An 11,666-nucleotide genomic window follows, 5' to 3' on the forward strand; every position below is an offset into this window, starting at 1 on the left:
GAGAATGGAGGAGAAGGGATTGCGGCGTGACCATCCCCCCTGGGGGGTGATTTCTCGCTTTCTGTCTCTATGTCTCTCTCTGTCTGTCTGGCGAGCACACGCGCCCTACAGTGAAAATCTCTCAAAAAAAAAAAAGGTACCAGTCAATTCCGTGGGAAAAGGAGAACCTCTTTAGCAAATGGTGCTGGAAAAACTGGGTACCCACCTGCAGAAAGATGAATCTGAACCCCTGTCACCATTAACAAAAATCAACTCAAAGTGGATCAAAGATCTAAACCTAAGACTGCAAACTACAAAACTACTGGTGGAAAACACTAGAGAAACTCTGAGAGACACTGGAGTAGGCAAAGACTTCTTAGGCAAGACCCCTGAAGCACAAGCAATAATCCCCAAGATAGACAGGTGGGATTACATTGGATTAAGAAGTTTCTGCACAGCAAAGGACACTGGAATTAGTGTGAATTGACAACCATCAGAATGGGAGAGATTTTTTTGTTAATTGTGCCTCAAATAAGGGACTGGTAACCTGAGTACACAGAGAACTCAAGTGGCTTACCCAGAAAAAAATTATTAATCTAATTAAAAGATGGGAAAATGAATGGAATAAACAACTCTCTAAGGAAGACATAGGAACAGCCAAAAAACATGAAAAATGCTCAACATCCCTCATCATAAGGGAGATGAAGATCAAAACCGTAATGAGATACCACCTAACCCCAGTCAGAATGGTAAAGATTTAAAAAAAAAAAAAAAAAGTGCTGGAGGGAATACAGTGAAAGGGGAACACTCCTACATTGTTGGTGGAAATGTAAATTGGTTCAGCCACTGTGGAGAACAATATGGAGATTCCTCAAGGACCTCCAAATAGAACTACCATATGATCCAGCAATTCCACTCCTGGGTTTCTACCCAAAGGACAGGAGAATATTCAATCAGAAAAGTGCTTGCACAACTATATTTATTGCAACACTATTGACAATTGCTAAGACATGGAACCAACTTAAATGTCCACAAACGGATGAATGGATTGAAAAAGTGCGGCACATAGACTTCATGGAATATTATTCAACCATAAAAAAACAAGGACCTGGAATTTGATAGAAAGTGGAATATGGAAGATTTGTTGCTGAGGGAAGCAAGTCAGGCTATGAAAGAGAGACATTGTGTGTCTCCACCTAACAAATACTGACTGTTTGCATTCTATGGTAGAGATTGAAAGACTGGAGGACATAAAAACATTAAAAAAATGTTATGGACACTAGAGACAAAGTGGAAGGAAAGTGTGGGAGGGGAAGAGTGCAAGAAATGAAATTTTGGGAAAAAAATGGAGAGGTACGATATTTTTAGACACAGATACGGTTTATTATCTGTTGATGAGGATGTGTGTAGTATTCTCAACTGGACTGAAATGTGTATCATGCTGGGTAAAGTCTCTTTACAGTCTAAATGGTGTATAGCAATTGATAAATAGCATAAATAATAATAATAAATTATTTTTAAAAATTGAGCTTTTCCTTGTTGGGAGATTATTGATTACTGACACAGTCTTATTACTTATTATGGGATTATTCAGGTTTTTTTTGTATCTTACTGATTCCACCTAATTGTGCTATATGTGTCCAGAAATGTGTCCATCTTTTTTAGGTTTTTCAGCTTATAACCATATAATAGCTTTTTATAATTCCTAATGATCATTGTATTTCTGTGATATTCACTGTAATGTCCTCTTTTTAATTTCTGACTTTATGTATTGGAGTCTTCTGTTTCTTTTTCCTAATGTAGCTAATGATTGTCAGTTTTTTTTTATTCTCTTGAAGAATTAGCTTTTAATTTTGTAAGATTTTTAAAATTATTCTTTTATTCTCTTGTTTCATTTATTTCTCCTAAGATCTTTATTATTTCTTTCCTTCTATTACTTTTGGATCTAGCTTTTCTTTTCCAGCTCCTTGAGATGCATCCTTATGTTGTTTATTTGCAATCTCTAATTTGTTTCTCATGAGCGAGCACTGATTACTATAAATTTCTGTCTTAGTACTGCCTTTGCTGTATCTCAGAGATTTTAGAGTGTAGTATTTTTATTGTCATTTGTTTCAAGAAATTTTTAAGTTTTATTCTTAGTTTCTTCAGTAGATTCAAAGTCATTCAAGAGCATGTTACTTAGTTTCTAGGTACTTTGTTTTCCAGAATTTTTTTGTTGATTCCATGTTTAATTTTATTTTGGTCAGAGAAGATGCTAGATATGATTTTTAGTTTTATAAATTTGTATAGGCTTGTTTTGTGCCCTAATATGTGGTCAGTCTTAGTAAATGTGTCATGTGCTGCTAAAAAAAATAAATAAATATAGACTGTGTTTTCTGGTTGAAAATGTTCTATAAATATCTGTCAGGTCCATTTGGTTTATGACATCATTTAACTCCTGTGTCCATTAATGTTTGTTTTAGATGATCTATCCAGTTGTGAGAGTGGGGTGCTGAAATCCCCAACAATTAATGTATTAGAGTCTATGTCTCTCTTAAGGTCTAACAGTCCTTATTTTATGTATTTGGATACCCCGATGTTGAGTGTGTAAATATTTATAATTGTTATATCTTTTTGTTGAGTGGGTCCCTTTAATATGATATGATAACCTTGTCTCTTTTTGCTTATTGATTATTTATTTACTTATTTATTTGTTTTGTCAGGGGGTATATGCACTTGCCAGAGAGACAGACAGAGAAAGACAGAGGGAAGAAGCACACTCCAGTGAAACATGGTCATGCCACAGTCCCTTCTCCTCCATTTCGCCAGCGCATCTGGGTTTTGGGCATGCAGGCACATGAACCCATTATGTTTTTCAAGCTGTTGGAGCCAGGATTTGAACTTTTAAACTTTGTAGTTAGTCAGATGGGATCTAGCTCCTTTAACCACCAAGCCATGGGCTGCCCCAAATTTTATTTTGAAGTCTATTTTGTCTCATACTAGGATAGCAACAACTGTTTTTTTGTTTATTTTACACTTGTATGGAATGATGTTTTCCAACTTTTCACTCATTTCATCTAGAACCTCATGCTCTGTTTCTGAATCGCTTTCTGCACTGCAGCCTGAATATTCAGGCTGTAAGGCAGGAAGATTCAGAGAGACCACCTCCCAGTTGTGCACTACCTATTAGGCAGTATGTTTAAATAATTGTTAGTAAATGTTTTCTTTACTTTCTGATTGTTTGTGGCAAGAGAGTGGAAACCATTCCTTTGTTTTATTTTACTTTAATTAATTATTTTTTTAGAGAGATTTTTGTTATAGAACACGTGCTCTCGCCAGAGAAACAGAAAGCAAGAAATCACCCCTGTGGGGATGGCTATGCTGCAATCCTTTCTCCATTCTCAGGATTTTGGACATGCACACACACGTGGCTGGCTTGAGTTTCAAGCTACCAGTTCTGGGACTCAAACCTTGGTCAGCCATGTAGGAGTACGGTGCCTTTAAACACCATGCCACCTGCTGATTCTCTCCAGATTATACTTCTAATAATGTCTCTCCCTTGCTAAAAATCTAAAGTGTCAGAACCTCTCTTTTTGTCTGCATAACCAAGAAAAGCTTGGCATTTAAGGTATTGTAGAATATGACTTTAATCTACCTTTCCAGTTTTCCCTTCCACTATTTTCCCTAATGCCTTTAGGCAAACTATTTATTTTATTCATTTTCCTTTGTTTATGAAGTTTCTTCTACTTTCTGTGTCTCTACTATGTCTCTCTATGAAACTCTATTCTTCATGCCCTTCTAAAAGGAATCTTGGATATTTACAACATAATGCCATGTATCCTTGTTGATGACATTTATATTTAGCCTTAGGTTTTATCTGTTTATGTATTTATCTCACATACCTAGTTAATTTTAAGTGCCTTGAGAGGATTTACATGTCAAAGTAACCTATTTTTTTGTCCCCTGGAATATCTAGTACAGTGATAATTTAATAAGTTATTGTATTTAAACTTCAAGTGGTGAGAGCATATTGGGATATTAAAAGGTACAGTTATCTTTAGATTCTCTTATTATTCACTGGGAGAGATTTAGGGAATTACTTCATGACATTTCATGATATAAAGAAATGTAAAGAATGTAAGACCACGGCCCAGAGCTTTGTGTAATCATAGATACCTAGTCCTCCCTTTTCAAGAGCCACATGGAGATATCTGAGACAATGTAAGAATAGGGAAACACTTAATCCTAGATGCTAAACAAGAAGCCATCTCCCAGTCAGAATATCGAGAGATTTCTGCTAAATGCGATACCAGGGATACTGGATGAAAGAAGAGTAGCAAGTAGCCTGAGAGAGACTCTTGGGAGGGTGAGCAGTGCTGTGCAAGAGGAACAGGAAAGGGTCACCTGGAACTCACCTGGCAGTCTGGCACCATGGAAAAACACTCTTCCTACCTTATTTTGTTATTTTCATAGCAACCTTATGAGAGGCTGAGATTATCCCCATTTTTCAGATAAAGAAATGGAGACCTAGGATGCCACATAGTTTGTAAGTGATGAGAGCCAAGTGAGTATAAGAAGAAAGACAAAAAAAAAAAAAGGTTAAAGGAAAAATATTACTAGTGATTATGTCTAGATTATAAGATCTTAGATAATTTATGTTTTTCTTTATATCTATGACTTTAAAAAGATGTTTAGTTATCCGCTTTAATGACTTGTAGTGGACGTAACTCCATCGTCTTTCGCTCTACTACTAGAGTTCTACTGCTTAGCTATTCACTAGACCTTGGTTATGCGACTATATTCCATATTAATCTCTGGTCATGATCTTCTGTGCTTTCAACTTAGTTTTCAATTATTTCCATGCACCATCTTTTTACTTTGTTGGGACAATGCTATACTATTTCTCTCTACTAAAATCCTCAGTCTCCTGCTATCCTTAACTTAGGCCCCTACTTCCTATTACTTGGTTTTGGTTATCATCCATTGTTTACTCAACTTTTTTCTTTCCTGAGAGATTTTTTTGCTATAGGACACATGTGCTCGCCAGAGAGACAGAGACAGACAGAAAGTAAGAAATCACCCCCCAGGGGGAAATGGCCATGCTGTAATCTCTTTTCCCCCAGTCACCTCTCAGGATTTGGGGCATGCATGCACACATGCCCAGTATGAGTTTTAAGCCACTGGACTCAGGACTTGAACCACAGTCAGATATGTTGGAGTCTAGCATTGTAACCATTATACCATCTGCTGGTCCCATCCTCAACTTTGTTTTTATAGGTTGTTTTGTACTTTCTCAAATATTGACCTCCTTCCAAAAATTTCCCTCTGCTTTTTGAAGTGGATTTTGCTTCTGAATTCATAGATAATACTGATGCTCTCAAACAGTAACTCTCTCTACCTTTGATCCTGCATTTGCAGGGAATTCCTTCTACTCTAATTCTTTCTTCCTCAGCTTTCGATACAACAGAAGAGCTCTTCGTTCCTGCCCTTGGGGCCCAATGTTCATCCGTGCCCTCACTCACACTCATTCCTTTCCTCCTTCCCATTTCTTCCCTGCATTCAGCATTCTTCTCTCCCCTGTATTCAGCGTTCTTCTCTCCCCTGTATTCAGCATTCACTAAGTATGTGTTCAAAAAGCATAGAATACCCTTAAAGATAGAAAGTTAGTAGCAAAAATCCTTTCTTGGTAAGAGTATGAGATCGAGAATTGAAGACTTTGTAATCTAATTATTATAGAGAATGTTACTTACCCTGGACAATTCTTCAGTGTTTAATTTTATGAAGAGTCTATCCTAAATGTGTTTATATGGTATGGAAAATTATAAGGCTTCTTAAGAAATGTATTTTATACATTTTATTAAAATAAATTTCTTTTTATAGATGTTTCTTTTACTTACAGTTTTGATCTATCTTTGGCTCTTGTTGGAGGGAACTGTAACTTTTATTATTTTCTTTGTAGTTGGAGAACACATTCAAATCAGTTATTGCACAAATTGGACCTGGAGGGACTATCAGTCCAGAACTAAAATATAAGATAAAGTTTGTAAGTATTTTCTGTTTTTTGGAAGCAAGTAAGAATGATTGATTATGAAGTTAGGTATCTTTTGTAATTGAGTTCAACTGGCCTACAAGTATTTATATTTATACTTTTTTAATATACTGCAAATGGAGGGGTTATTTTCTTAAAGTCAGAAAAACCATAAAATATTCATTCCTAAAACTTTTCATGTAAAAATATTTAGAAAATATAAGTTCTTCCATAAACGTTCCTCTTCCCTTCCTCTTCCTCTCACCCCAGCAATTCACTGTTGACAAACAATTCAAGATCATTCCAGTACCAATTTTATATATTTGTATGCCAAATAATATTCCAGATAATATATGATATACTATTATGCTGATACATAATGTTTCATTTATGAGATCTGTGATCGATTATAATTTGAGTTGCTGCTGTTATTAATGTCCTTGAACATTTCTTTGAAAGTGGAATTGCCAGGGACCAGCAGATGACCTAATGGTTAATTTGCTGGACTCCCACATAGTTGACCTTCATTCAGGATCTGGTCCCAGTGGCTTAAAATTCATGCCAGATGTGTGTGCATGCGTGTCCAAAATGCCGAGAAGAGAATGGAGAAGGGATTGCAGCACGGCCATCCCCCTGAAGTGTCATTTTTTGCTTTCTGTCTCTCTGGCTCTCCAGTGAGTGCATGTGCCATAACAAAAATCTTTCCTAAAAAAAAAAAAAGTAGAATTGCTAGTCAAAAGTATTAAATATTTTATGTTCTGATGATAAGTATTACTATATTGCCACCTAAAAGGTTTGAACAAATATACACTCTCACTGACAGTAAAGTGTTACTATTCAGTCATGGGTTAATTTGTATCTCTTGACTTTTACATTGAACATCTTTCATGTGCTTAGTAGTCATTTTATGTAAGTTGCATGATCATGTCCTTGATCTGACTTACAGTTTTGCCTTATAACGTGCGAAAGTTCTTTGGCTGTTACATATTGGACCAAAAGGTATATACACTGAATTTTTTGGGGAGGAGGGGGAGGGCGGGAGAGATTTTCACTGTAGGGCGCGTGCGCTCGCCAGACAGACAGAGAGAGACATAGAGACAGAAAGCGAGAAATTACCCCCCAGGGGGGATGGTCACGCCGCAATCCCTTCTCCTCCATTCTCCTCTTGGGATCTTGGGCATGCGCACGCACACCCATGCGCCCGGCATGAGTTTTAAGCCACCGGGTCCGGGACGCGAACCATGGTTGACTACGTGGGTGTCCAGCGACATAGCCATTACGCTAATTGCTGGTTCCCAGAAAACAGAGTTTTTATACCTTATTGGGATACAGTAGTTCTCTTCCTTGGAATTTATCCTTAGAGATCATTGAACAAGTATGCAAAACACAGCATGGGGAAAATTATCTCAATATTTGTGGTGATGAAAATAAGAAGCCATAGAGAGGTTCAAGGGCCTGGACAATGATGCATCATGGTAAAACACTATGCTCTGTGAGGCTGACCTATGTGGGGAAGTTCTGGGTTTTCATGTGGAGACCTGCCTGGGTGCACTCGACACATACCTCCCCTGACTCAGGGGCTGACTAGGGATGGATCACTGTGGGTGCTGATTCTCTCCCCATGTCTTATGAAATAAATAAATAAACTTTAAAAAATAGAATAGAGTACATAAATTTAGATATATTGACTATTTTGATAAATCTATAGCCAGTTTGATTCATGTTTACTGATATTGAAAAATGTCAATGGCATGATATTTAAAAACTGGCTACAGAAACATTGAATGTACTTTTACATTACATTATAGGCATTTTGTGTACATATGTACAATTGCTATTTATAGATTTTTAAAAATCTTAACTGTATTTCCAAATCTTCTGTAATAACTATTGCATTTCTTTTTCTCTTTTTTTCTAAAAAAAAAACAAAAAAAACCAAAAACAAACAAAAAAAAAACTATACCATGCATGCATAAACAAGGGAGGGAGAAAGAGAAAGCATTCTTGATAAGATCTCATCGCACCGTGTTTCCCATCCTCACCCCTCCAGCTCTTCAGGAAGTAGGGTACTTGATGTGCCTAGAGTCCTTTTAGGCCAAACAGGGATCTAAACCTATGGTCAGCTGTGTGCCTTTTTGCCCAGCAGTATAATATGCTGTAAGCTGTGCCACAGCATATTGCATTTATTTTCCAATAGTACAAATGCTTAAAATTATGCTGTAGAGGGACCAGCAGATGGTGTAATGGTTATGCCACTGGATTCACACATAATTGACTGCAGTTCGAGTCCTGAACCTGGCAACTTAAAACTCACGCCAGGCGTGTGTGCATGCATTCCCAAGATCCTGAGAGGAGAATGGAGAAGGGATTGCAGTGTGGCCATCCTGTCTCTCTCTGTCTCTCTGGTAAGCACAGAGCCCTATAGCAAAAATCTCTTGGAAAAAAAAATATGCTGTAGAATACTAATTTTGTGTGAACTGAAGCTAAATATGTTAGTTGAGTTAGGAAAGCTTAGAATTACTAGAGACTTGCGGCATTGCAATATTGTATGACAGAGATTTCTCAACTCTGGAAATGTTGGAAATCACTGTCTTTTTTTGTTGTGATAATGTTTATTTTTAAAAAAAGAAAAAAGAGAAAAAAAAAGCTGGAAACTGGTTTTAAAAGGAAAAACAAAAACAAAAACAAAAAAATAACAGTGCTGGCCCTGTAGCATAGAAGTTAAGTGCTGCATAGGGAACTGGGTTCCACATTGCTGAGGTGGTTCATATCCCAGCCCTGTGCTTGCATGCATTCATGCCCAATATCCTCATGGGACCGAGAAATGGAGGAAAAAGCCTCCTGCTTGTGTATGTGCATACCAGATCTAATGGAATGGAGAAATGGGGGAAGAAGGATTGCAGCATCACCCTGTCCAAGTGGGGAGTATTTTCTCCCCCTCTCGCTCTCTCTGTCTCTTGTGAGTGCACATGCCCAATGGCAATCAAAACAACAAAACAGTATAATGTGACTGTAATTCATTCATTCGTTCACTCATTTTTTTGTCTTTATTACTATTTAATTTTATACTGTCTAACTTTGATATTTTTGTCATCCAGTATTTTAATTGCATCTATTTTGTATTTCACTTTCTATTTATTAGGTTGTATCCAAATTTCCAGAGGGTTTGCTTGTTTCTAAACTGCTTAAGGAGTTTGAGGTAAGTGTTTTTTTTTCACTAACCCTGATTCCTCATGCCTTATGTTTCCTGTGATAGAAATTTTGTTGCTACTCTAGGTATCTTCCAAGTCTGTGCTCTAACATTTAGACATCTTCTTTTGCACTTTAGTGTCTTTTTTTTATTACAAAGATTAAGAATATGGCACTTAATAAAATACTTGTTTATCTATCAGAAGGGTATATTTTTAAATCACTTGTTATAATACTATTAGAATAAAGATTAACTTGTTTTTAATGCCTCACAATATCAAATGGTATTGTCTGACAATACGGGAATGTGGAGAAATGGAACATCTCATCCACTGCTTGTGGGACAAAACCCCTTTGGAAAGCATTTTGGCATTATCAAATGATGTTGAAGGTATGCTTCACCAGGAGCCAGCAATTCCACTTCTACATATGTAACCTAGAGAAACTCTCGCACATGTGCACATGAAGATTCGTATATCTGTGCATATCACAAGACAAGAAAAAACAGGAAACAAATGACCATCAGTAGAATTGATAAATAATTTGAGAGTGACAACATATTTACAATGGTATAATATATAGTGTAAGGTGAGTTAGAGCTGTTCTGCAACATAGATTTTTTTAAAGAGATTTTTGCTATAGGACATGTGTGCTCTCTGGAGAGACAGAAAGCAAGAAATCACCACCACCACCCCCCAGGGGGGATGGCCATGCTACAATCCCTCCTCCTTCATTTTCCTCTTGGGATTTTAGACATGCATGCACGTGCACACAGTGAGTTTGAAGCTGCCAGGTCCAGGACTGAAACTGGTTGACCACATGGGAATCTAGCACCTTAATCACTACTCCATCTACTGGCCCAACGTGGAATTTTTTTTAAGAGAGTTTTTTTTTTTTTTTTTTTTTTTGCTACAGGAGTATCAAATATGAGTTTGCAGGAAAGATAGAAAGAGATAGAAAGTGAGAAATCACACCCTGAGGGTTTGGCCATGCCTTAATCCCTTCTCCTCCATTCTCCTCTCATGACTTTTGTCATGCATGCCCAGCGTGAGTCTCAAGCTGCCAGATCGAGGGGTCCAGCAACATAACCAGTACACCATCTGCTGGTCCCAGCATGGATCATTTTTCAAGCCATTTGTTGAATGAATAAAAAATCCAAGTTGCAGAATCGTTAAGTCAGCTCATGTGATATATAAAATATTTTTAAAAGCTAAACCTCGTATGTGTAGCTGTGTATTATGCTCTATTCTGAGTGCCTTTAATCTGATAATTAGATTTTCACAGCAGAGGCACAGAGAAGTAACTTGTCTAAGTGTCAGATAGACAGTAACAAGTGAGTGCAGCCAGGATTTGAACCTTGGCAGTCTGGTTTCAGAATCCTAACTCTTAACTACTATGCCATCAAAACTATAGTATATTTGCAGATATAAACACAGATATCGTGAGCTAGCATAAAGTAACGTTTAAAATATATCACCTCTATGTCCTATTTTATAGATAGATATTATCCCAAAGTAACATACAGACTTTATTAGAGAGTTTTGTGATGTTTGGGAACAGCAGGTGGCGTAATGGTTACATTGCTGGACTCCCACGTAGGCAACTGCAATTCAAGTCCCAGACCTGGCAGCTTCAGAATCACAGTGTGCATGTGTGCATGCATGCCCAAAATCCTGAAAGGAGAATAGAGGAGAAGTGACTGCAGTGTGGCCATCCCCCCTGGGGAATGATCTCTCATTTTCTGTCTTTCTGTTTCTTCAGGGAGCATATGCACCCTATAGCAAAAATCTCTCTTAAAAAAAAAGTTTTGATATGTTTAAATGACTTAAAAACATAGCAGTTAGGATAGTGACTAGCACTTAGTAATTGTTCAATAAATTTTAACTTACAATAGAAGAAAAAGAAGAAAATTTGAACAGCAGATTTTTCTGATAGCTGATTATTCCTCAGATAGTGACAGAACTTAATTTCACATTGTATTAAAGGAAGTAGTTTAAAGCCACAAATTTGATTTCAAGTTGGCCTATAGAGAGAAAGCTAAAATAGAGAGTCCTGATGTTTTTTAGGACTCATCAAGGGTGTTTTGTTTTGTTATGTTTTAAGGTTTTTGCTGTAGGGTGCATGTGCTCACTGGAGAGAGAGTCAGAGAGAAGGAAAGTAGATTCACTCCTCCAAGGGAGATAGCCATGCTGCAGTCCTGTCTCCCCCAGTCTCCTCTCGGGATTTTAGGTATGTATGCATGTACATGTGCCTGGCATGATTTTTCAAGCCATTAGGTCCAGGACTTGAACTGTGGTCAGCCTGGTGGAAGTCTAGTGCCTTAACCGCCACACCATCTGCTGACTCCCTCAAGTCACTTTTTAAATAGTGAAATCACAGAATAAAATCTGAGTAATACAATATGACTTAATTATCATGGAATTGTTTGGTAAAATCAACCTCTTATGCCATAACCATCGTATATTCGCTAGAAAATATAGCAGCCATTTTG

General features: G+C 37.2%; 1 protein-coding gene across 3 annotated transcripts in view; it reads left to right on the forward strand.

Annotated features, from left to right (window-relative positions):
• TDRD5 (tudor domain containing 5) overlaps nt 1-11,666 on the forward strand; it is a 100,257-nt gene that overhangs the window by 22,322 nt on the left and 66,269 nt on the right. For all 3 annotated transcript variants that reach the window (XM_027768074.1, XM_027768078.1, XM_027768079.1), the window contains exons 5-6: nt 5,918-6,001; nt 9,129-9,185. In XM_027768074.1, the coding sequence (XP_027623875.1) occupies nt 5,918-6,001; nt 9,129-9,185 (141 nt within the window). The remainder of the gene's footprint in view (nt 1-5,917; nt 6,002-9,128; nt 9,186-11,666) is intronic.

This window comes from Tupaia chinensis, unplaced genomic scaffold (genome assembly GCF_000334495.1).
Source record: "Tupaia chinensis unplaced genomic scaffold, TupChi_1.0 Scaffold000074_1, whole genome shotgun sequence".
NCBI classification, from domain to species: domain Eukaryota; kingdom Metazoa; phylum Chordata; class Mammalia; order Scandentia; family Tupaiidae; genus Tupaia; species Tupaia belangeri.